The sequence below is a fragment of the Lontra canadensis genome, unplaced genomic scaffold, assembly GCF_010015895.1.
Source record: "Lontra canadensis isolate GAN:19392208 unplaced genomic scaffold, GSC_riverotter_1.0 scaffold114, whole genome shotgun sequence".
Lineage (NCBI taxonomy): Eukaryota > Metazoa > Chordata > Mammalia > Carnivora > Mustelidae > Lontra > Lontra canadensis.
The window spans coordinates 3,061,122-3,088,930 of NW_022631108.1; the positions used below are offsets into that span (position 1 = coordinate 3,061,122).

At 33.9% G+C, this 27,809-nt stretch overlaps 1 protein-coding gene across 4 annotated transcripts in view; it reads right to left on the reverse strand.

The window, feature by feature from the left end:
• BRWD3 (bromodomain and WD repeat domain containing 3) overlaps positions 1–27,809 on the reverse strand; it is a 208,281-nt gene that overhangs the window by 179,680 nt on the left and 792 nt on the right. For all 4 annotated transcript variants that reach the window (XM_032840637.1, XM_032840638.1, XM_032840636.1 and 1 more), the window contains exons 4-6: positions 27,460–27,519; positions 18,531–18,681; positions 16,887–16,985 (exon numbers count right to left, since the gene is read on the reverse strand). In XM_032840637.1, the coding sequence (XP_032696528.1) occupies positions 16,887–16,985; positions 18,531–18,681; positions 27,460–27,519 (310 nt within the window). The remainder of the gene's footprint in view (positions 1–16,886; positions 16,986–18,530; positions 18,682–27,459; positions 27,520–27,809) is intronic.

Here is a 27,809-nt window from a genome sequence, read left to right on the forward strand (position 1 = left end):
GCCATCTGTGTTATCTCTTCAAAATAAAAATCTGATCATATAATTTTCTTATTCAAAAATATCCAGTGGTACATTAATATCTACAAGATAAAATCTAAACCCATCAGTATTATAGAACAGAGGTTGACAAACTATAGTCCATGGTCCAATTTCAGCCCACCACCTCTTTATGTAAAGACAGTTTTATTAGAAAACGATGATTCTCATTCATTGACATATTATCCATGGCTGCTTTCACATTACCACACAGTTGAGTAATTGCAACAGAGATCAAAGGGATATATACAAGGCCAAAAACTTACTATCCAGCCCTTTATCCAAAAATTCTATAGAATCCTAGCATGGATGGTTCAGAATAATTGGGCTCCAACCTCCCTTTCTAGTCACATCTCCCACTGAAAATTCCAGGCTCTTATTTTATCAAACAGTAATTCTCTTCTCAGTACTACTACTCTTTGATACAGTTGGACCTCAAAGTATATTGAATAAATTAGTATTTACTAATTCCCATGATATTATCTCATGTCTTATTTAAAAAACATATATCATATGTGAAAACTGTGACTCTAAACATAAATCAGAGGTTGGTAACTATTTAGGAAAGTGATAGCAAATATGAGGATTATAAATATTTCAGAATACCTACAATGGTTGACAAGAGGTTCTACTATGGCAACCAGTTAATATATATTATTGACTTTGCTAAGAATTTTGTGGGAAGACCACTAGAATTATAGTCAAAGGACAGATCTGACAAGTTTACATACTAAAGTAGCACCTCACTATAGTTGTGTGTGAGTTAGACAATATTTTCACAAAGATAACTAAAATATATCTTTAATCTGAGTAATTATTATCATTATTCACATTACTATTAGCACTTGTGACCCAATATCATAATTACAAATTACATCTACATGACATTTTAAAGCTTATGAATTAATTACATAGACATCTCATTTGAGATCACGGTCATTCTGTGAGATATGAAAGAAAACATTTTCTTCAATTTGTTAACGAGAAAATTAAGGCCCAAAGAAACTAAGAGATTTGTCTAACATCACAGAGCCATTTAAGAGCCAAGCCCAGGCTCAATCCAGGTCTTCAAATTCTAGTTGAATATTCTTCACACTTTTCAGTGTTATCAACTTTATGAAATTATACAAAGGGCAATCTCCTATGAGCCTGAAAAACTAACTTTAACAGCAAAAATTCTACATTTTTCTACATTATGTACTTACATCATACTCTAAAAGTCAGTAACAGTATCAACAGGAACTCTGGCTCTATTAAAATTTGGTTTCACTGGAAAGTTCACCAGATTTAAAGACTATTCTAAAATGGCAACATCGGAGTTCTTAGACCAAAAGTCTATTCATATCATTCTCTAATTACAGTGAAGAAAAATATGTTTTAAAATTATTTTACAGTGGAAACAAAAGCGAAAATGAACTTTTGGGACTTCATCAAGATCAAAAGCTTCTGCACAGCAAAGGAAACAGTCAACAAAACAAAGAGGCAACCCACAGAATGGGAGAAGATATTTGCAAATGACAGTACAGACAAAGGTTGATATCCAGGATCTAATAAATAACTCCTCAAACTCAACACACACAAAACAGACAATCATATCAAAAAATGGGCAGAAGATATGAACAGACACTTCTCCAATGAAGACATACAAATGGCTATCAGACACATGAAAAAATGTTCATCATCACTAGCCATCAGGGAGATTCAAATTAAAACCACATTGAGATATCACCTTACACCAGTTAGAATGGTCAAAATTAGCAAGACAGGAAACAACGTGTGTTGGAGGGGATGTGGAGAAAGGGGAACCCTCTTACACTGTTGATGGGAATACAAGTTGGTGCAGCCACTTTGGAAAACAGTGTGGAGATTCCTTAAGAAATTAAAAATAGAGCTTCCCTATGACCCTGCAATTGCACTACTGGGTATTTACCCCGAAGATACAGATGTGGTGAAAAGAAGGGCCATCTGTACCCCAATGTTTATAGCAGCAATGGCCATGGTCGCCAAACTGTGGAAAGAACCAAGATGCCCTTCAACGGACGAATGGATAAGGAAGATGTGGTCCATATACACTATGGAGTATTATGCCCCCATCAGAAAGGATGAATACCCAACTTTTGTAGCAACATGGACGGGGCTGCAAGAGATTATGCTGAGTGAAATAAGTCAAGCAGAGAGAGTCAATTATCATATGGTTTCACTTATTTGTGGAGCATAACAAATACCATGGAGGACAAGGGGAGATGGAGAGGAGAAGGGAGTTGAGGGAAATTGGAAGGGGAGGTGAACCATGAGAGAGTATGGACTCTGACAATCTGTTTTGAAGGGGCGGGGGTGGGAGGTTGGGGGATCTAGGTGGTGGGTATTGGAGAGGGCACAGATTGCATGGAGCACTGGGTGTGGTGCAAAAACAATGAATACTGTTACACTGAAAAGAAATAAAAAATTTAAAAAAAAGATATTAATGCTACCATAAAAAAATTATTTTACAGTGACATGGAAAATTTAACTGGTGTCAAAAATGTTTCTAGGGCAAAACACGTGATTTGTCTTGAAAAAAATCATTTGTTTCAACTCCACAGCCTAAAAATATGCAGAAAAGCCCTTAAGTAAAATTAATAACAAATTCTTGTATGCCAACTATGTGCTTTTAAAAGATTTATAATCATGAATAATCATGTACCCAACAAGAGAGCACCCAACTATATAAAATAATAAATAGCAAACATAAAAGAATTAATAGTAACACAGTATGTGGAAAGGACTTTAATATCCCAATTACATCAATAGACAGATCATCGAAACAGAAAATAACCAAGGAAACAATGGCTTTGATGACACACTGAACCAGATGGACTTAATAGATATATTCAGAACATTCCATCCTAAAGCAGCAAAGTACACATTCTTTGCAAGTACAAATGGAAAATTCTCCAGAACAGATTACACATTAGCCCTCAAAACAGACCTCAACAAATACAGAAAGATGGAAATCATACCATGAACCTTTTCTGACCACAAAACTATGTAACCAGAAGTCAACCAGAAGAAAAAATGGGGTAAGACCATAAATACACGGAGGTTCAACAACATGCTACAATACTTGGGTCAACCAGGAAATCAAAGAAGAAATTTAAAAATACATGTTAACAAATCAAAATGAAACACAAAACAGTCTAAACCTGTGGGATACAGCAAAAGCAGTCCTAAGAGAGAAGTACATAGTAATACATATAGTCTACCTCAATACATATAGCCTACCTCAAGAAGCAAGAAAAATCTCAAAGAAACGACCTAACCTTACAACTAAGAGAACAAGAAAAAGAATGCATGAAGCCTAAAGACAGCAGAAAGAAGGGAATAATAATGATTAGAGCAGAAACAAATTATATAGAATCTAAAAAAGAAACAATGGAACAGGTCAATGAAACCACGAACTGGTACCTTGAGAAATGAAATAAAATTAACAAACCCATAGCCAGACTTCTAAAAAATAAGGACCCAAAAATAAAATGACATATGAGAGAGAAGAAATAACTAACACCACAGAAATACAAACAATTTAAGAGAATATTATGAAAACCTATATGCAAACAAATTGAACAACCTGGAAGAAATGGATAAATTCCTAGAAACATTAACTGTCAAAACAGAAACAGGAAGAAATAGAAAACTTGAACAGAGAAATCAACAGCAAATAAATTGCATTAGTAATGAAAAAAGTTCCAACAAAGAAAAGCCCAGAACCAGTTGGCTTCACAGGTGAATTCTAGCAAACCTTTAAAAAATAGTTAATGCCTATTCTTCTCAAATTATTCCAAAAAGTAAAAAAAAAGTAAAGAAAACTTCAAAATTCATCATATGAGGTGAGCATTACATGATACCAAAACCATACAAACACCCCACTAAAAAAGACAACTACAGGCCAATATCCCCAATGAACACAGATCCAAAAATTCTTAATAAAATATTAGCAAACCAAATCCAACAATACATTAAAAATATCATTCACCACAATCAAATGATATTTATTCCTGGTGAGCAAGTTGGTTCTATATTCATAAATCAATCAACATGATACACCACATTAATAAAAGAAAGGATGGGGGGCGCCGGAGTGGCTCAGTGCATTAAGCCTCTGCCTTAGGCTCAGGTCATGGTCTCAGAGTCCTGGGATTGAGCCCCACCTCAGGCTCTCTGCTCAGTGGGGAGCCTGCTCCCCCACCTCTGTCTGCCTCTCTGCCTACTTGTGATCTCTCTCCCTCTGTCAAATAAATAAATAAAACCTTAAAAAAATTAAAAAATATAAGAAAGAATAGGAAACATATGTCATTTCGACGGATGTAGAAAAAGACTTTGAAAAAGTAAAACATCCATTCATGATAAAAGCCCTCAACAAAATAGGGTTAGCAGGAATATACCTCAACGTCATAAAGGCCATATATGAAAAACCCACAGCTAATATCAGCCTCAATGGGGAAAAACTGAGACATGTTCTTCTGTAGTCAGGAGCAAGACAGGGATGTCCACTCTCACCAGTTATTTAACATCGTACTAGAAGTCCTAGCCACAGCAATGATACAACAAAAGAAGTAAAAGGCACCCAAATAGGCAGGGAAGAAGTCAACCTCTCGCTATTTGCAGATGACATGATACTGTATATGGAAAACCTGAAAGACTCTACCAAAAAACTACTACAGTTGATAAATGAATTCAGTAGAGTCACAGAATAAAAATCAGTATTCAGAGATCTGCTGCATTTCTATACTCCAACAGTGAAGTAGCAGAAAAAGAATGCAAGGAATCAGTCCCATTTACAGTTCCACCAAAATCAGTAAGATACCTAGGAGTAAACCTAATAAAATAAGTGAAAGACCCAAATTGTGTAAACTATAAAACACTGATGAAAGAGATTGAGGATGACACAAAGAAATAGAAAGACATTCCATACTCATGGATTGGAAGAACAAATACTGTTAAAATATCCATGCTGCCAAGGTAATCTAAATGTTTAATGCAATCCCTATCAAAATATCACCAACAGGGGCGCCTGGGTGGCTCAGTGAGTTAAAGCCTCTGCCTTCGGCTCAGGTCATGATCCCAGGATCCTGGGATCAAGCCCCACATTGGGCTCTCTGCTCAGCAGGGAGCCTGCTTCCTCCTCTCTCTCTGCCTGCTTCTCTGCCTACTTGTGATCTCCATCTCTCAAATAAATAAAACCTTTTAAAAAAATACCACCAACATTTTTCACAGAGTTAGAACAAACAATCCTAAAATTTGTATGGAGCCACAAAAGACCCTGAATAGCCAAAGCTACCTTGTAAAAGAAAAGCAAACCTGGAGACATCACAGTTCTGCACTTCAAGCTGTATTAAAAGCTGTAGTGATCAAAACAGTACAGAACTGGCACAAAAATAGATACAGATGAATGGAATAGAATAGAAAACCCAGAAATAAGCCCACAACTATATGGCAATTAATCTTTGACAAAGCAAGAAAGAATATCCAATGGGAAAAGGACAGTTTGTTCAATAAACGGGTGTTGGGAAAATGACAGCAACATGCAAAAGAATGCAACTGGACCACTTTCTTATACCACACACAGAAATCAATTCAAAATGGATTAAAGACCTAAAAATGAGACCTGAAATCCTAAAAATCCTAGAGGAAAACACAGAGAATAACCTCTTGACATTGGTCGTAGCAGCTTCTTTCTAGGTATGTCTCCTGAGACAAGGGAAATAAAAGCAGAAATAAAGTACTGGGACTTAATAAAAATAAAAAGCTTGCACACAGTGAAGGAAATAATCAACAAAACTAAAGGCAACCTATGGAATGGGAGAAGATATCTGCAAATGACATACCTGATAAAGGATTGGTATACAATATATTTAAGTAACTTGTAAAACTCAGTACCCAAAAAAAGAATAATCTAATTAACGAATGGGCAGAAGACATAAATAGACATTTCTCCAAAGAAGACATGCCAATGGCCAACAAACACATGAAAAGATGCTCAACATCATTCATCATTAGGGAAATACAAATTAAAACTATACCTGTCAGAATGGCTAAAATTAACAACACAAGAAAAAACAGGTGTTGGCAAGGATGTGGAAAAAGGGTAACCCTCTTGCTTTGTTGTTGGGAATGTGAACTGGGGAAACCACTCTGGAAAAGAGTATGGAGGTTCCTCTAAACTTAAATATGGACTTACCCTACAATCCAGCAATCACACTTTTAGGTGTTTACTCAAAGAATACAAAAATACTAATTCAAAGGAATTCAGACACTCCTATGTTTATAGCAACATTATGTACAATAGCCAAACTATGGAAACAGCCCATGTGTCCATCAACTGATGAATGGACAAAGAAGATGTGAGGTGTATACATATATACGTGTGTGTGTGTGTGTGTGTGTGTGTGTGTATAAAATATTCTTCAGCCACAGAGAGGAATGAAATCTTGTCATTTGCAGTGACATAGATGGAGGTATGCTAAGTGAAATAAGTCAGTCAGAGAAAGACAAATACTGTATAATTTCGGTGCTATGTGGAATTTAAGAAGCAAAACACAAAAGCAAAAGGAAAAAAAGTGAGAAAGGCACACAAAGACTCTTAACTATGGAGAACAAACTGATGGTTAGCACAGGGGAGGTAGGTGGGAGAATGGGTTAAACAGATGATGAGCATTAAGGAGTGCACTTGTTGAGATAAAGATCAGTGATGTATGGAAGTGCTGGATCATTACATTGTACACCTGAAACAAATATTGCACTGTATATTAACTGGCATTTAAATAAAAACTTTTAAAAAAGATTTATAAGACCATATGTTGAAAGAATCAAAACATACCTGGGACTGAAAGAACGAATATCAGCTATGAATTAAAAAAAAAAAAGAAAAATCAGCACTGCAATTAATCAGGCTAGGAGGATAGACACAGATAAAGTGAACTACAAAGTTAACAGAAAACACTGTTTTTCCCAAGGTCATGTACCAGTTGTAAAATATCATAATGACCCCTTATTGGAGTGATTATTCCTTTCTTACCAATGATGTCTCCAGACTTGCTTTGCTATTTTCATTTATTACTGGCAGAAGATACCAAATTCCTAAACTACCCTGCTTCATGACAGCACCCAATCCCTAGTTAATTCCTACTTCTCTCAATCTGCTTCAAAAGGAGCCACCAATCTAGAACTAATCCTAGCTGACTTCAGACCCTTCTCAGAATTCTTCAGCGGCAATCCAAAATTTACAAAAAACACTTCCCTTCTCCCCCTTATCCAAAGGCCTTGTGTGGTTCTTCTGGAGTATACTCCCTCACTAATGAATGAATAAATCTAATTTTGTCATACTATGGGCTTGTTCCTTGTGGTCTCTAGTTGGTAAGGCTTTAACAAGGTAAATTTTTTTTAAAGATTTATATTTTATTGAGAGAGCGAGCAGGGGTCGGGGGTTGAGGAGGGAAATGGAGGAAAGAAAGAAAGAAAGAAAGAAAGAAAGAAAGAAAGAAAGAAAGAAAGAAAGAAAAGAGAAGAGAAGAAAAGAAGAAGAAAAGTCTTAAGCAGACTCCCATCTGACTGTGGTGCCCTCAGGGCTCTATCTCGAGATCCTGAAATCATGACCCGAACCAAAATCAAGAGCTGGACTCTTAACTGACTGAGCCACCCAGGTGCCCCCCAAGATAAATTATTTTTAATTACCCTAGAGATTCAACAGTTTAGTACTGACAAAAAGCACCACCCTCCCTCTCTTCCCAAAACATAAAAAGAAAAAAAAAAAAAACACTTCTGCACTTAAACCAGAAAATCATTAGCCATAAGTGACTTTCACTACCAAGATGAACTTACTGAATTCTACTACTTATATCATGGGAAGTATCTGATCAATGATGCGAAGAGATATTATATTTAACCAAAGCCAGGTAACTACCATACCTGCTGGGAGAAGCAGTATATTATTAACTTGGCATCAAGCTCCAGATAAAAGTATACAACTTGGTGATATTATCTGATTTTTAATATATATCAGTCACATAGCTCAAGAAATTTTACCTGTCACCCATAATCTACTAATGTGCTATACCTAGTGTTCATGACATTCTTGTATAATTTTCTAGCTTTTCATTTTTAAACTTTAAACAGATTATATTAAAAAAAAACAGAATATTTCCAAGTCTTCTATAAGTGGCATTGAAAGATAAAATTAGTCTTTTTAACCGCAAGCCAATACAACTTCATATCCAAAGAATCCATAAACAACCCAGAGAATTTAAATATGACTCATTACCAGTAACACTGGAAGGTAGCAGGTCTAGCTATTTTTTTAAGATTTTATTTATTTATGAGAGAGAGAGAGAGCAAGCACAGGCAGACAGAATGGCAGGCAGAGGCAGAGGCAGAAGCAGGCTCCCTGCAGAGAAAGGAGCCCGATGTGGGACTCGATCCCAGGACACTGGGATCATGACCTGAGCCGAAGGCAGCTGCTTAACCAACTGAGCCACCCAGGCGTCCCAGGTCTAGCTATTTTAAAGAATAATCTCAACCTGACTTTGGTAGGCCAACCTTATGAAGGGAATGAAGGACAAAGGATATTACCAAAATTATATTCCAATAGGATGCCTGTTGGATCAAGAAATGTTTTAAAATCCACTAAAACAACTTCAAAACAATAAAGCAAAGATTCAAACTTCTAAGAAATAGTAGCTACACAACTACCTCAAAGATAAACCTCAGGAATATGGGTGTTGGGTGGAGGATGAAGTAGAGAGGAGTGCTTTCAGCAAAAGCTTAAGACTGAATCAAAAACATTACCAGAGACTCAGCCAAAAACTGCTAACAAAAAATAGTCTTAAGGTTTCATTCACAAAAGTGAAAAGGACTACTATTCATAAATCAGGCTTCTAATACCACACCCATCACCATCAAAATCATCTTCAAATACAAAATTTTTCAGAAAACAAGATATATTTAAAAGTTAAAATAATTTTGATTAGCCTTTTCTCTTTTACAAAAAAATCACCTGATCAACATTTATTATTTTATTATTTTTTTTTAATTTTAATGAGAAAACAGAATCACAGCAAATAAGCAAACTTCTGACTGTTTAAAATGCACTTGAACGGGGAGCTTGGATGGTTCAGTTGATTAAGGGTCTACCTATGGCTCAAGTCATTATCCCAGGGTCCGGGGATGGCACCCTGTGTTGGGGTCCCTGCTCAGCCTGCTCCTCCCTCTCCCTCTACCCCTCTTCCCTGCTTATGAGTGCTCGCTCTCTCAGATAAATAAATCTTTATAAAAAGATAGATAGATAATGCACTTGAACATAATGGCTCCTATAAGTAGAGAGGACAATAAACTTAGAAAGTACTCTTTCAAGAATAGTGGAAGGTGACTCATGAAATTCAGTGTCAATTCTAGATTTACAAAGACTAGTAATATTTCCTGTGTGAAGCTTGGCTTGAGGGTTCCCAAAAAAAAGTTCTAACAACTAAACAAAAAAAGTGTTATAAAAAAAGTCAGAAAAAGATCAGAAACAAATTTCAAAAGAAACCTGAAAACTACAGTAAAAACACAAGACAACAGAGTTATTTCTTTCATGGATCAAATTATGTCTCTGAAACCTTAACCACATAGAATAGCTTTACAGTCTTTAAGGTTGATGCCTTTCAAACCCTACAACACTCATCCACACTACAATTCAAATTACACCAGTAAGTCCCATAGAGTATTGATATTCATGATCACTGAATGTCTTATTCCTAGGATAGTATTAAGTGAGATATAGCAAATAAACAATTTTCTAATTCCATTTCTAATTCCATTCAACCTTTCCATAAAGTTCACTTAATATAATTTGGGAATACGTATCCTAAATCTTTATTTTACTGTCTTCAAAACCATTTAACTGCATCTGGTTATTATACACAGATGTTTTATTAGGCTGCCTTTTCCTCCAATGAACCAAATCTGAAATTGCTTTACAGTATACTTTTATGAACTATAAATACCTAAGTTCTATTTCTATAAGGTACTGAGTAAAATGTGTAAAACAAATACTAAAAGATTCTTTTAGAATGCTTTGGTGTATGTTGAAAGAAAAAGCTAAAGGAATGACAAAAAAATAATGAGGAAGGGAAAGAATGCTCAAAATAGGAATAAATTCTTTTCTGTTATACATGATGATACTAAGACTCATGTAATAAAAGCTATTTTTCTTTCAAATAAAAAAACAAATTAATCCTAATATTAATACAATGTTGACTCCAGAAATGGATACAAACAACAAACTCATGAGCTATATAAAACCGTATCAATGCCTTTAAAAGGGATGCTTAAGTTTCCATGTGGCAGCAATTATACTACTTCTATTCATGTAATTTCTTAGTGAGCACTCACAATGTAGCACTTTAAAAAGATTCTGAGTTTATTTTCCAGTTCTGATTACTTGCAGGTGTGACAAGAAACCCCTGCTCCTCTCCAGAAACATAAAATAATGACTTTAGAATCAACTTGTTTCATGCACAATTATGTGAGTACAAAAAGGAGGAAGATGGTAAAGTACAGAGGAGGAGGTAGGAAAAGCAAGGCCTGGCAAAAGTGTTATCTATGGACAAGATAAGAACTATATAAAATTAGAGAAGGAGGATGACACATATTCCTGGCAGAAACCCAGTCATCTCAGCCAAATAAAAAAAAAATTAAGATTTTATTTATTTATTTGACAGGCAGAGATCACAAGTAGGCATAGAGGCAGGCAGAGAGAGAGAGGTGGAAGCAGGCTCCCTGTTGAGCAGAGAGCCCGACGTGGGGCTCGATCCCAGGACTCTGGGATCATGACCTGAGCCGAAGGCAGAGGCTTTAACCTACTGAGCCACCCAGGCACCCCATAATAAAAAAAATTTAAATTAAACTTTCTTTCAATTTACATTTACAAATTAACAAGAGATGAGTTTCCCACCACCAAGTGAATTATGGGTTAAAGTGTGACATATAACCATACAACGGCCAATAAGTCAAGAGCCCATCAATGCTAAATGGAAGCTCGCAGCAATATATAAATATTAATTTGGCTTTAGAGTTAATGCAAGCCTCCTGAGCAATATACAGTATAAATCACAGGTCTACTATGAAATTATAGGACAATGCTATGTATCAATTTTACTCAAGATAAAAGAGAAAAAAAAAGCTTAAAAATAGTCCTGTCGTATCATGCCTTCGATTCAGTTTAGAAACTTAAGTTTGCACATTTGTTCCTTGGGTAATAATGTCAGTCTCAAACTAGAATAAACAAGCTATCCTGTCATCATTTCTACAGATAATTTTATGGAAATTGTTTAGAATAATTAGGAAAATTTCTGAAACTTTTAATATGATATAAAAATAGACTATAAGTCTAGTTCTTTCAAATATTCATTTCAAATGGATAAGAAATAGACCTTTGAAATTACTTCTGTACTGAAAAACTAGCTCAGTAGCAGAGTTGTGTTTGTGTGAAATTTTATTTTCAAATTTTAGTACTACTTACAAAATTTCCAAAACAAATACTGATCTTTAAAGGAATGAAAAAACAACAATATTTAGTTATTATAGTGTAAGATCTCAAATGACACTACAAATATTAGTTACACATGCTCCAAGATTTTTTTTGAGTGGTATTAGGTATTAATATTATTTTCAATTTAGTTCAACATTCTTCCTTTGATTTAAGCCAAGCATATAGCTAATGAAATGGCATGACTGGAGCTTAGACTTGTAATAACATAAATATCATAGGTACCTGTGCTCTTTCCCTATAGAGATTAGGAAATTCACCCTTGGTAAACTTAAGTACACATATATGTAAAGTATTACAGTAGTTAGTCTATGCTATGCCATGCTCCCCCACCTCCATTTCATTAAATTACTAATTAACACTGTTGGGTTAACTGCACAAAGGATGGGAACATTTGAATAAATAATCTCATATTGTGGAAAGTCCAGATATGGTCAGAATCTTATTGTTTTTGGCCAAAGACAATTGTGAAACTCATTAGAAAGAAGTGGCACGATATGATCTTTGAAGTGAGTTACTAAAATCAAAATAGGAAAAGCTAAAGGTTTCTAAGTACAAAAGTAGAAAACATTCCAGGCTAAATTTGTGAAACAAATCATTAGTTAATACATTATTTCTAAATTGTGTACCTATCCAGAAAGCTGCTTATTGGTTTTCGTATTGTTCTAGATCCTCACTGTCCATTACAGTACTCATTAGCCATATGTGGTTATAGAATTTAAAATTAGTAAAAATTCTGTAAAATTAAAAATTGAGTTTCCTGGATATGAAAGCCACATGTGGCTGGTGCCTACTGTTTTAGATGGCACCAAATAGAACATCTCCATTATCACAGAAAGTTCTATTGGGTAGCACTATTTTACATAAAATGCCAATTAAAATGAGCCCCAAGAAATAACTGGTATAAGACTAACTATACTGGGTAAAACTAAAAAGTGGAACATATCTATTTATGATAAAAGTTCTATGCAAAATAGGAACAGAAAGGAACATCCTCAAACTGATAAAGGCATCTACCCTTACACTTAAGGGTGAAAGACTGCCTGCTTTCCCCCTAAAATCAGCAACTAGGTAAGGATATCCAGTCTCATCACTTTAATTCACCATTATACCTGAAGCACTAGCAGTTCACTAGTGCAGGACAAAGAACCGTAATGCAGACAAGATTAGAAAGGAAAAGTAAACCTATATTTGTAGACAAGATGATTATCTATGTAGAGAATTCTGAAGAATCTAAAAAAAATGCTATTAGATTTAGGTGAATTTAGCAAGATCAACATACAAAAACAAAACAAAATCCCTCCATTTACTGTCAACAAACAAGTGTAAATTTGAAAATTAAGAATATGTAATTTAAAATAGCACCAAAAAAAACATGAAACCCTTAGGAAAAAAAATTCACAATAGATGTGCAAAACCTATACACAGAAAATTACAAAATATTGCTATGAGAAATTACAGATGACCTAAATAAATGGGAAATTATACCATGTTCCTAGATTATAAGGTTCAATATTGTTAAGATGTTAATTTTCCCCCAAATTATCTACAGAGTCAGTGTAATCCCAAACAAAATCCTAATTGTTTCTTGGTTGAAACTGAGAAGCTAATTCTAAAATTATACGTTGCTAGTAGAAATACAAAATAGGATAGCCACTTTCAAAATAGTTCTGCAATTTCTTAAAAAGTTAAACCAATACTTACCATATGATCCAACAATCCCATTAACTAGATATTTACCCAAGAGAAATGAAAACCAATGTTCATGCAAAGACATATATAAGAAAGTTTATAACAGCTTTATTTATAATAGCCAAAATCCGAAAAACCTCAAATGCCCATCAGTTGATGAATTAACAAACATATCACAGTATATCCATCCATACAATGAAATACTGCTCGGTAATAAAAAGGAATAAATTACTGATACAGGAATTACATGCATAAATTTAAAAAAAGCACTAGGTTCCAAGCAAAATCAGATATAAATAAAAGACTATGTGCTTATTATTTCATTTAGATAAAACTGTAAATGAGGTAAAAGTAGAGTGGACAGAGAGGTTAGGATCCTGGTTTCCAGAAATACAGGGAAGGGCAGAGGATGGACTACAATGAGACATAGGAAATTCAGGATATGACAGAAATGTTCTATATTTTTACTTGCTGTTATTTATACAAATGCGTGTTTGTCAAAATTCATTGGACACTTAAAAAGGGAAAATTTTATTTTATATGAATTAATTTATATGTATTTTTACTAATGAATTTATATGAATTTTTATGAATTTATATGAATATTTGACTTAAAAAATAAAAGTAATAGGGGCGCCTGGGTGGCTCAGTCACTTAAGCATCCAACTCTTGATTTCAGATCAAGTCATAGATCCAGCCCCAAGTCAGGGTACCCATTTAGCAGGGGGTCGCCTTCCTCCCTCTCCCTCTGCCCCTCTCCCCCACCCATGTGTGCACGCACACACACTCTCTCTCTAAAAATAAATAAGCAAATCTAAATAAAGAAATAAATGAAATATGGCTAACCTTCTATTTTGGTGCTCTATAAGTACAGATCTGTTATACCAAGGAAATATGGGTATAGAAATAGACTGTCTGGAAGGCAAACAGTGTAACTTCTGTCAGTCCCATACTTCTCTGGACTTTAGCTTCTTCTGGTGTAAACAGGAGTTTATAACCCAGTTTCTCAAATCTGTTTCCAGGAAATTCAGAATGTTACAGGTATTTTGGGAAAGGGGTTTCTACTGTCCAATTACCTAGGAAACATTCCCCATAAGGTGATTTCACAATGCATTTAGCATATGAAAAGCTCTGAGCAGGTCTACATGCATTCATTTTTTTTTTCTGTAATTCTTTAAACTCAGTGTTTCCCACATTTACTTGACCAAGAAACACTTCTATCAAAAAATGGTGTTAGGGGTGCCTGGGTGGCTCAGTGGGTTAAAGCCTCTGCCTTCAGCTCAGGTCATGATCTCAGGGTCCTGGCATCAAGCCCCACATCAGGCTCTCTGCTCAGTGGGGAGCCTGCTTCCCCCTCTCTCTCTACCTACTTGTGATCTCTGTCTGTCAAATAAATTTTAAAAAAATGGTGTTAGTGGGGCAACTGGGTGGCTCAGTCAGTTAAGCATCAGGTCGTGATCCCAGAATAGTGAGATGGAGCCTGCTTAAAATTCTCTCTCTCCCTCTCCTTCTGCCTCTCCAACCCCCACCCCCTGTTCCCTCTCTCAATGAATAAATAAATAAATAAATAAATAATGTTTTGGATGGTATTGCTAAAGTTCTAAAATTCATTGAACTTTCAAGATTACCTTCTTGATTAAGTTTTCTTAAAACTTATTTATTAGAGAGAGAAAGGGAGACAGAGCATGCACATGAACACACACACACACACACACACACACACACACGCACACACACGAGTAAGTTGGAGGAGCGGCAGAGGGACACTCTTTCAAGCAGACTCCTTGCTGAGCACAGAGCCTGACAGGAGGCTCAGTCTCAGGACCCATGAGATCATGACCCACGAGATCAAAACCTGAGCTGAAACCAAGAGTCAGATCTTCAAGGGACTAAGCCACCCTGGTGCCCCACCTTCTTGATTAAGTTTTATTTACATTGAGAAACTATATAACTGATTGACTTTAAAGCAGCTATGCAGAACTGTAGCCCTTAATGAGAATACTTTTAAATCACAAATTTTAAAGGACTTCTTATTCATCTTGCTACTTTCCTAGTCAACTCCTCTGAGTTTTTACCAGGTTCTGAATTCTAAATATCCTAAACTTAAATATTTTTGACTCCTATATACTACATGAAAATACATCATGGTTGAATTATCTTTATTTGAATAGCTCCTCTTCAAATAACAAGGCAGAATTAAGAATGTGAAAACATCAATGCCAGGAACACTAAAATTCCTGAGCAATTACTATAAAATTAACAAAGTGATCTAAGAAAGTAAGTGTTCACTGAACAAAACTGATATAAGTTTGAATATATATAGTTAAAATAGTTTTTTAAAAGGGAAGGAAAGAAAGACTAAAGATGGAAAACCAATATTCTAAATGCTGCTCTTCAGTGCTTTACATGGGATCACTGAAAGAAGTAGAAAGCATTACAAATAATGTTATAGTGTGGTTAAAAATATTGTATCTTTTGAATGTAAATAAATAGATGAATAATAAGAGCCATCTTAATTTAAGTCAGTAAGTTAATTAGGAATAAAGCTTTAGGGGAAAAGTGAACACTGGAAAATTCTAAAGGATAAACAAACCACCCCTGAAAATGAAAAAAAAAAAATGTTAGAAATGCTATGTCCAATTAGACCCAAATCAGTTGTCTCCTTCACCCAGTAACAGCCAGGCTATGGAAGAGTATTGTTAGTAATGTATACCGATGTATCTAATTTACTTCAATAACCCTTATGACTCTTTATCAATAATTGTATCTACATAACTTCTGAAATTATTTCTAGCCTAAATTTGTTTAAACTCTTGGGGTAAATAGCTTCTATAAGATTATTATATAAAATAGTATTCCTTTTAAAAAGTATTTTTATTTTTCAATTTGAATTTAAGGAATATTCTCTGGGCCCTAGGCACTACCTAAAACAATTTTTTAGAAGAGTAAAAAAATAGGGAAACAAAGTGGCAATTACTCATCTAGCTGTTTATATTCTTTTTAAGAGTTAAATTGTAGTACAAATGGTTTTGTAGCTAGGTCTCCTTGGAAACCACTATTAGTATTTTTCCATAATGGTCTGGCCAGAGATGCCCCAGGAATAATCCGAATGGAATATGCAAATTTCAGTAAACTTTAAAAAGGGGAAGGGTGATTTTTCTTGTTTTAATAAAGACATATAAAATTTATCACATCATTATGTTTAGTAAACAGATAAAAGCAGAATGTATTTTGTTTTGTTCTTTACATAGTTACCCATCTTTACATAGTTCCCTGTAAAATCTTTAAGCTCAGCACATAGATATGTAAACAGGCATCCATATGGTTAAAAACATGTATAGTATATAAAAAAGTAAATTCTTCTGCTAAGAAGAAAGAAAGAAAGATGGAAAAAAAGAAAATAACACAAGATCACAAAACCATAATCACATTAAATAAAAATGTTTTTAAAAAGTTGGACCAACCATGAAGCCCCTCAAGAATGTAAGCAGCTTGTTCATACTTCAAATTTAATTCTGGTACCTATTTTTGGCTGTATAATAAGTTCAGGAAGAAAAAAATCAAGAATATGTTCATAGTTCACATGGATGTTACTCACCCACATTTGGAGGTTTCACATAATTTGCAGGTAGTTCTGGAGGTCTGCCTCTATGTAGAGCTGCAAAAGCGGACCCATTCCATAGTGTACTCTTACAGTCTATTCAAAAAGATTGAAAAGTTAGTCAAGAAATAGAACAGTGTTTTTTTTTTTTTATTGTACCTTAGAGGTAAATGTCTGTTTTCAATTTTGTTTGTTGGAATACATTTTTAACTACTAATACCACAATAACAAATAACATGCATATTTTTTAACATGTTATAAACTACATTATGATTGTTAAATAACAACACTTTAATGTAACACCCAGATACTTTATTTCTGTGCTGATCTAGAATTAAAGCTTTTATTCAGCTTGTATTTGAATCATATAAATATGTCATGGATTAATAAGGTTTTAATTTTATATTGGTCTTTCATGATCTTTAGGCTTATATATTTCTACTTACATAAAACTATATAAGCAAGGTTAGGACTACAGCACAAGTATGCCAGGTAAAATTCAGAAACATTTATACTTGGTGCATAGTCATACTATAGAATGCCTGCCAATTGTGCCGTAATAGGTAACAATATTGCATATTAGATGATAAATGACTATAAACGGTTGTGTTTTTTGTCTTTCATGTTTATGTCAAGAAACTCAAGTAAATGTGAAATATTCCTAATAATTCAACTATGATACAAGAATATTGCACTACTCTCTTTTGAGGGGGGTAAGAGCAGAGGGAAAGGGAGAGAGAGAATCCCAAGGAGGCTCTATGCCAAGCATAGCGACCAACACAGGGCTTGGTCTCACAAACCCAAGATCATGACCTGAGCTGAAATTAAGAGTTGGACACTTAACCGACTGAGCCACCCAGGCACCCCTCTACTGCTCTCCTGAAAACTTCCAAATTAAATGATTTGAAGACTTCCCTTATATTATAAAACTAGATGTTTTAAACTGGTATTTTTGAAGCTATTCTACCTTTGTTAACTAGAATTTTTAAAAAACATGATGCTAATAAAACAAAACAAATTAGTTGCTAGACCTCAAGTATGTATTACACTAACAGGCATCCTTAATGCCTAACTTCACATTTTTATATTCATAAAATAGTATTTTATATATTTTACATTTTGGGGTTCCATGAAAAATCCTTAAAAGACTGAAAACAGTGGAGTACAAAAACTATTACTGAAAGGTCACTAAAAGGTTGATATATGTTTTTAATATTTTCAATTATAAAAATTTTTATATATCACATATAAATTTTTACATATTATTTTTCATTTTCTTGTTATAAAACGTACACCATGATTAGGATGATATAAAGACTCATAATACTAAAATCTAAAAATATTAAAACATAATAAAAGACTTTTAAGCATTCATACTATACTAATCAAAGCAATGATCTTTTAAGATCCCTATTCCACAGGATTACAAAAAGATTTTACATTCTATACTTCTATTGTATTGTTTTATAGTAGAGGGTTTCTTTTAGGCCTCTAAAAATTTATTTGTACACTAAGAAAATAAGATTGACAAAATAAGAAAAACTAGAAGAAAATTAGTATTTAGGAAAGCATGGGAACATTTACTTAACATAAAAATATGCTGTTCTCCACTCCTTCCTCTGAAACCTATGAAAATCTTACCTTTGGCATCCCGTAACAGAGACTGCCGACCAACACCCAGTAATGTCTGTACCCCAGGAACACTCTGAGGGATCTCCTTATCTAGTAAGGGACCAATCCGCTCACAAATTTTAAGGAGGTAGTCTGGAGGAATGTGTGCATTGGCTGCCACCTAAAAAAGCATAAATAAAACAGAAAAACGAATATGGTTTAAACACATAATTTACTCCATTACCAAACTATTCCATCATGGAACAAAGCACAATTTTTATATATAGGATCAGAAAATAACATTTTAAATATTTAATACTTTAGCCAAACTAAAGAAACAGCTACAAAAATTAAGCACATCTAAATGATAACATTTAAATGACATGGCACTCAAACTTACTTTTACATGCCTTGATTAAATCATTTGCTTAGCTGTTAATCTTATGAAATAAGTGTTGCAAAACAGCAAAAGTGCGCATGCCTAAAATTAAAGTACAAAGACAACGGGTAAACTCTACTAGTACTTGATTTATTCAGTAGTGATGAAGTGATCAAAAATCAGAGAATCTAGATTCTATATAAATGATAAGAATACAAACAAAAGGTATTACTTGCATCAAACTCTCACCTAAATCCCCTTAGGATTAACAGGACAAATCTGCTTAAAGAGCAGAACTAGTTTTCCTTTAAAAAGTTAACTGGTTTCCAAAACAGTATCCAATTAATGTTTTTATAAATACTATGATCCAAACAACTACGCTATGTACTCAAAATTCATCACAACATTAACTCATTTTTTAAACACACAAGAAAATTTCTGAAGATGGTAAACTTATGTACACAGGGATGAGAAAATTAACAAAACTATTCATTTTTTATCTAAGTTAATGGTTAAGTCCCAAGATGTGTTTCATAAATACCTAATTATTAAAGGAGCAAACAGAAAACTAGATATTAAAAATCCTTATATTAAAAAAATTACATTCTCATCTTGACATAAAGGGAGAAAGAAAGAATGAAAAATAAATATAAATAAAAATTTAATAAATATATTAAATATGTTATATTAATATATAATAAAATGTAAATAAATAAATATTTATTTATTTATTTATACCATCGCATAGGACCCCACATCAATATATTATCACCAGGTCAAGAACAATACAACATAAAAGAATAATTTTGAAAATCATCCCTAATGATCACCATGAGAAAATAAATTATGTGTGTTCTTGGTAGGTATTTGTTCAATGAATCAATGAACATTAAAAACCCAAAGTAAACAAACTGAGGGTTTTGGAGGGGAGGGGGTAAGGGATTGGGAGGACCTGGTGGTGGGTATTAAGGAGGGCACGTATTGCATGGAGCACGGGGTGTGGTGCATAAACAATGAATCTTGGAACACTGAAAAAATTAAATTTAAAAAAAAAAAAAGTAAAGTCCATCTATAAGAAATATCACATGAATTCATAGAGGAAAAATCTTAGATTCTCCTATCAAGGTACCTTTTTTGTCTTCTTAAAAAACATACGTTAAAGAACTACAATCCAACATGTATTCAGAATTCTGAGAATAAGGGATTCTATTGTGATTTTTAAAAAATTATTTCCTGCCAGTTATCTTTTTTAAATCCTAGCAAAAATTAATTTCAATCTACCAAAATAAATGGTTCTTGGGAACTGTCATGATGCTCAGAATGAATGGCAACCAAACCTGATTAATTTATATTTTCGTCAACATGGTTTGGCTTCTAGATTGGGACAAAGGATCAAGCAAATTCTTTCTGTTATTTCTCCCATCTCTAGTTTGTTTTCCAAGCAAATAACTCTATAGAACCACCTCTTAGAAAAATATACAGGTAACATTAAAGTCAAAGAAGCTGATGATTCAATTTAATCTAATTACTATCTATAGACAATGATATCTTAAAATCCTAGTTTGTAATTCATTCCCTCCACATTAAAACATTTCTTAAATATGCCCACAGGCAAGTACACTTAGTACCCCAAAAAATATGTATCTCAAAGAAAAAAAGCTTTAAAATACTGTATATGAACATCTATAACAGCTTACGCCTTTTTTTCCCACCAACAGTCTTGGATATACTCCACTTCCATTATCAGTCATTATTTTTTCAAGTAAACACTATATGAAGTCTTTACATAGGACAGCAGTTCATGTCTTTACTGGCATTTTCTTTTTTGTTTGTTTGTTAGGGTTTGGGGGGGGAGTTGGTTTATTTCTTTAATTTAAATTTAAGTTATTTAACATATGGTATATTATTAGATTCAGGGTAGAATTTAGTGATTCATCAGTCTGTATCACACCCAGTGCTCATTACAAGTGCCCTCCTTAACTGGCATTTTCTTTCTGATCAATTTTCTTTTTTTTTTCATCCTCTTACCATCTCAAGAGTTATTCACCTGCCTAGAAATTGCAATATATTTAGCCATATATAATCCAGAAAATAATTCTCTAATATGAATTTTTAAAATCACCTCCTTACAGAAAATCTGTCAGAACTATATCCTAAACAGACAACTTAACTCTCCTAGCCACTTCATTTTGTAGAAACAATGATGTTGGATTTTCAGTGAATTACACAAATCTTTGTATCAATTCCTCAGTAATATATTTTAAAATATAGAATCATTAATTAAGCAACCAAAACAAGGCTTATCTACACCCAAATTCTCCCCCTTGAGATTTTTATTATAAGCCATTAAAGAAATTTTACACGTTTGAATTCCACCCTATACAATTAGAAATTCCTTAATTTCTAAATGGTTCCATTCAATAAGTCCGTTCCTCTAAAATCAATAAAAATTTGATTACAAAGCAGTAGTAGATAAGCATATTCTATCAACACAGCAGCAATAACAATACATTTGAGTTGAACATGCTAGAGTCTCCTTTAAACAATATCAACAGGCTTCCAGACTATATCAGCTCAGTTCTTGCAATAATAGTTTTTTTCTAAATCAAATTTCAGGACTTGTAAGTGGTAGTCAACATTTATTTCAATCCATTTGTTTGAATAAAGTTGAAATTTTTTAAAGACAATCTTTTTTGGCATAAGAACTTCTATATACCCTCAGTAATTACTTTCTTAAGTCTTTAAAAAAATTCTACATTAGAATTATGTATGAATATAATATATAATAAAATGTAATATTAAAAGTATATAATAAAATATTCTATGAAATTCATAACAAAATATTATAAGCCACTCTTTTCAATTAAAGCTCAAATCTTCTAGTTTCAGTGATCTTTCTCTCTGGAATATAATGGCCAAGTAACACAACAAGCACTTTGATATGTGCAGAAGAAAAGCATTCTCCAAAAACAAAGTTCAAGAGTATAATACAAACTTCTATATTATTCTGTAAAACAGCTCCAAGGAGTTAAATTATAGAATGTTTGATTTAGAAGATCCTTATACACAATTAGCCTAACTTCACATCTAACAATAGGAAAAACATCCAGAGAGGTCAAGTCCAGTGGTCACAATGAATGTACAGAAATCTGGGTTTCCCTGTCCACAGCTCTTCCTATTACTTACTGTCTTATTAAGGCAACTGAAAATTTATGAAGATAACTAACACAAAGACTGCAAAAAAATAAACCATAAATTCAAATAAACTGAAAGAAATTAAATGAAGCCTAGATTATAAACCTTGATCAGAAGACTGCTGACCTAAACAGCAAACTTAACAACTGAATTACTAAACTTCAGAATTATGACAAGTGAGAAGACCAGAGTGTTCACAGAAATGATCCTACTCATCATAATTAGTTAAAAGGAATCCAGCTGAGAACTGAAAAAAAATGCAAAAGGTACCTAGCTTCAGGGTGCCAGGCCCATACCAAGCACTACATTTGAAATACTAAGTTTCAGATAGCAATAATGACATTTTTACCTTGGCTTTTAGAAATTACAGGATAAGTAACTCCAAAAAAACAAATAAAAGAGATAATTGTTTCTGTGTTTTGTTTTCTAAGATCATGACTACACAGGCAAATGAAGAATCAAACTGGGCCCATACAAATGAAATCATAACATTTTATCTGAGATTTCAATTTTTTTGGTGTGGGCAGGGTAGGGGGAGAAGCACATATAAAAAATTAAGACACGTGATTCTTTTTTATATTTATGGAAAACAAAACAGATTTTGAAAAATACAGCAAGGTTTTAAATACATCAATATAAGTATAATATAAAGATATGCATGTTACTTTGAAGTCTGGAAGCCTGGATTATTCAGGTTCTAAAATTTACTAGCTGTTACTCCTTCTGGCAGTGTGACACAGTAGAAAGGACTTAGATTTTAATTTCTCTACCATCCTTAGTTCCTACTTCTGTGACCGGCAAAGTTACCCAGTCTGAGAGCCTAAGCTTCCGCATCTGAAAACAGGGAGTAATGATTACTACCTCATACGTTTTGTAAAACAAAAACAGAATCATTCACTCTTGCATTCATTCATCCAGACGTTTAACATATAGAGATGAAATGGGAAGACAAACTGCTGCCCTAAGGGAACCCACAGTCCTAGTAGAGGAAACAAACTAGTAAATAAAACAAACAAATAAATAAAACAAACAAATAAATAAATAACAAATAAACAAATAAATAAATTAAATAAATAAAACAAATCAAAGTATAAGTACCTAGAGGTAGTACAAAGAGCTAAGAGAAGCAAAGAAATACAGTACCTCCTTCAGCCTAAAGGGTTCATGTCAATCTATGTCACCCTAAATGAAAGCACTAATTAGGGCTTTCAATTCTATACACAAAAAATGCTGAATAAATGTGAAAATATATAACATACCTAAAAGTAATTATGACTTTGGTTCAGTCTTATGATACAAGTCCCTTTAAAATGATTAAAAAATATTAAAACATGCCTTTAAAAAAAGAAGTTTCCAAGTCACAATTTCAATATGTAAAATTTATGTTAACAAAAACTTCATTTAAACACATACATACACACAATACTCCTCATTACTATGTTTGTAGTTCCCAGTAAAGCTCCAAGGAGGAAGCAATAAAACAGCCAACAATTCAACAGGGTCACCATAAATGATGAGACATCTGTAATTATTTAAATTATCTACAATAAGATGAATTGTAAGAAGCAAATCTAATTCTATTATGTTGTAAATAAGAGTCAAGGAGAAATGAAAAATGTCCAGATCAAACTTCAAAAACACTCACCATGACTTCAAATTTCTCCCTGTATCACTACTTAAAATTCTGAAAGTTGATTTAGCACATTTTATTTTGAATGCCATATTCAAAAACCCTACAGTTTTACATAAACTGACAAACATTTCATTTACAGGCTCATATTTCAAAAGGCACTTCAGATCTGAATATGTCAATACTTGCTGGCTAGTAGCTTTAACAAAATACCTGCTGCCTTTTGTTCCAAATTATAAGTAAAACACTAAATCTGATTTCAGTAAGAAAAAACAGGGATTTCTAGAATGCATAATAGTAACAGTAATGAAGTGCTGAAGAAATCCAACTTATTATCCTACTATTTTTTTTGGATAAACCAAGTTAAGCAGCATATACAATTTAAGTGAAAGTATACACACAGAAAGGCAGAGGAGTTTTGTTTCATAGATGTAGCATACATGAAGAGGTATAGGATTATAAACAAGGATATCAAAATACTGATACCCATTTTTGATATCCTTGTTTATAATCTTTCACCTCTTCATCATACATCTGCATTTTTTTTATACCCTAGTATACCTTCAATTTGAAGTATTGTTATATAATTTAACATACAGGATTATACTACTTATAAATACTGTAAGTACATACACATAAGGTTTTACTAATACTTGCCCCTAACTTCAACCTGAAACATGTAGCTAAATCAAAGATCACACTGTATAAATCAATTGTCTAACAGCATTTTAAAAAATACATACACTAAGAAAAAAAAAAACCATCTCTCCCACAATGAAGCTACACAAAATCAAAGGTCATATGTGAAATAATTTAAAGCAACTATACAACTGTTGTATCTATCTAGCAATCAATCTAACACAGCACATTCTGTTCTCAGCCACTATACTTCTTTTCCTTCGGTTCAAATTCTCACTTAGCCCTAGCCCATTTTCCCTTAAAAAGAAACCTCTAAGTAGAGAACAGATATTTGACTTAAAATAGGACCATATTACCAAAGTATAATATTCCTAGAAACACTGGATCCCAGAAAGATAAAAACCTCTGTACAATATGAAAATTAAATGAAAAACAAAAAAAGATGCACTATCTAAACTATAGACAATGTTCAAACAATAGATGGAATTTTGTGTATATAAAAATAAAAGTGTACGGAAATATAAAAAACAATAAATTTAAAAGATAAATGTGAAAATCTGGCATATGTAGGGATATACAAATAGATTAACAACAATTAAAAAAATAACTGGTTAAAATTTAAGCTTCACTAATCAAAAAAAGAGCTAATTAAATCAACCAGGGGCTATTTCACCTACTAAAGCCACCAAAAGATTGAAAAAGTATTTAAAAACTCACTCTAAATACCTAGATGGTAACATCATAAATTAGTACTATCTTCTGGAGAACAATTTATATATATACATAAATACACATATAAGCAGTATTATATAAGAAAAGTTATAAAACCGATGAGACCCTTTGACCTGATAACTATGCCTTAGAAATACCGCTCAGGAGGGGCACCTGGGTGGCTCCGTGGGTTAAAGCCTCTGCCTTTGGCTCAGGTCATGATCCCAGAGCTCTGGGATCGAGCCCCACATCGAGCCCCACATCGAGCCCCACATCGGGCTCTTTGCTCGGCGGGGAGCCTGCTTCCCTCTCTCTCTCTGCCTGTCTCTCTGCCTACTTGTGATCTCTGTCTGTCAAATAAATAAATAAGATCTTTAAAAAAGAAGAACAACAAAAGAGAAATACAGCTCAGGAAAATAAATCCAAAAAAAAAAGAAGAAGAAGAAGAAGAAAGACTACTTAATTATGCAAAGATATTAATGAAAAACTGGAAGTGACCTAAATGTTCAACTGAATGTTGAGTTCAAATCATAGCCAACCTAAAAGTAACTGAATCTTTTACCATTTAAATGACAATGTCTATTCAAAAAAGATAATTGCATGTGAAAGTGTTAAGAAAATACAGAGTTTAAAATGGATATTAATTAACATTGACTACCACTAGGTAAAAATATGCCTCTAAATATAAGGAAAGGAAGTCTAGCAAACTGGATTTTGTGGGGTTTTTTTTAATTTTTATGTGTCTTTGTGGTTAGTAGACTGTTTTTAATTATTTAGATGTCCATTTGCTTTTTATCACTGTCAAGTAGTTTTTAAAAATCTTTTTCTTGTTTTAAAAAAGCTTTCTCTTTTAAGTTTCATTTTGTTATTTGCTTAAAATGGTCTGTTTAGAGACAAATGTAAATGAAAATATCTTCAATATATCTCAGTATAAAACTCTATTTTCAAAACCACATTAGTTATAAAGTGTTTAAACAGATATTAGTAGGCACTGTTTTGGCCCTTTTTGGCAGGACTTCAGTCCAACAAAAGTCTGACTACAAATTAAATACACTGATTAATACATGCAGTTTTTCCAAAATAATTTTTATCCACCTAGAATTTTTTACCATTAATTGTATAGATGGTGGAGTTTATCCATATTACAATTATTACACCATTCTGTGATTTACAAAAAATTCAATATTTAGTCAGCCAACTAAAATTATTATTTAGTAATAATTATTAGCAGGCCTCATTATTGTAACTTAATATAAAAATTGTCAAATAAACACTAAATCAGTTTAGATATTGTTATTAAATCATTTTATTTATATTTAGAGTCTACCATACCCCAACTTTCTTTAACTTTGATTTTCCTGCATTTGGATCTTATTTGAAGGGAAGATAGCTGAATTTAGATTTTAGTAACATCATCCCTTTCTACTTTCACTTCCTTCCAATTCACTGTACCAGAGGCTAATGCAAGAGGACATCTTCCCCAAAAAAAAAAAAAAAAAAAACAAACAAAAAAAAACCACCTTTTTGTGTGTATCAATGCTCAAGAGAAGTGCATGGACACTATGAATTATATTTGCAGGATAAACAACACAGTCAACCCAATGCCTTTGGTCTTTACTGAAGCATATTTTAAAATATAACCATTGTTGTCTTTTCTAAACTCCAAATCGTGTTTCATCAATTCTCAAAAAGGTCATAATCCGTGGTTGTTATGCAGTGAAAATAAATACATCTTCAGGAATATGATCTAATGATTTAATGAGCTATTTTCTAAAATGTGATATATACAGTAATTACGCTTTTCATTCGGTAGCCGATCACCTAAACCCCGCAAATTTTGGAATTCGCTTGATGCTTCCTATTATTTTTAATTGTGTCGTGTTGCCCAATCCAGGGTCGGTTAACTCCCCTCCTAAACCTCCTCCCCCATAATCCCCCCCTCACCCCACCAAAGACTAAGCCTGGCCTCAGTTCCCGTATTTCAAGCCAGGACCAACCAGAAACCAGTTTTCTTCCACTAATCCGGAACTCTGGGCTGTTACCAACGCTGTCATTGGCCAACGTCAGTCCTTGGTACGTGCCCCAAGATAACCCCCAGGTTTCTCTCCCTTTTTCCCTACAATGGGCCTTTCTCAATGTTTGTAACATATTCATAATCCACAAAACGGCATCTCTGATAACTAACTCACATCATCAAAGTTTCCGAGTGGAAATAGGCGAGGCCGGGGGGAGGGCAAGGTACCCTTTCTCCGACTGGCAGGGAGGGGGGAAGGGGCAGTCGTTCTTCGGCCCAGCACAGAGCTCTAGAACCGTGTAGGCTGAGGGGTCGGGAATGGGCCGGAGGAACAAGGTGGGGAGGGAGTGGAAAAAGAGTTGAATTAAGTTGAAATGAAAACTTTACTCACCAGATCCTCGAAGCTTCTTCGGTGCTCTTTTCCCTCCCAGTCTAAGCGGCGCGGAATCAACTGGGGGCGGGAGAAAAGAAAGGATGGGGGGTGGGCAAACCATATAGGCCATGCCTGGGCTGCCAATGAAACCGACCTAACCCGGGTCCTCGTCCCCGACCCTCTGGCGTCTGTATTTCTCTAGGTCTGATAGCTGTCGCCTCGAAGCTAGTCCAGTGTAGGAAGGAGGAGGCCGAGGGGGAGGAAATCCTGAAAAACCGCCTCCCTTGGTCATAAAGAGGGGGCGAGTTAAGACCCCGGCGATATCCGCCTCTTTTGAGGGAAGAAGCTGGTTCACTCCAGTGACAAGT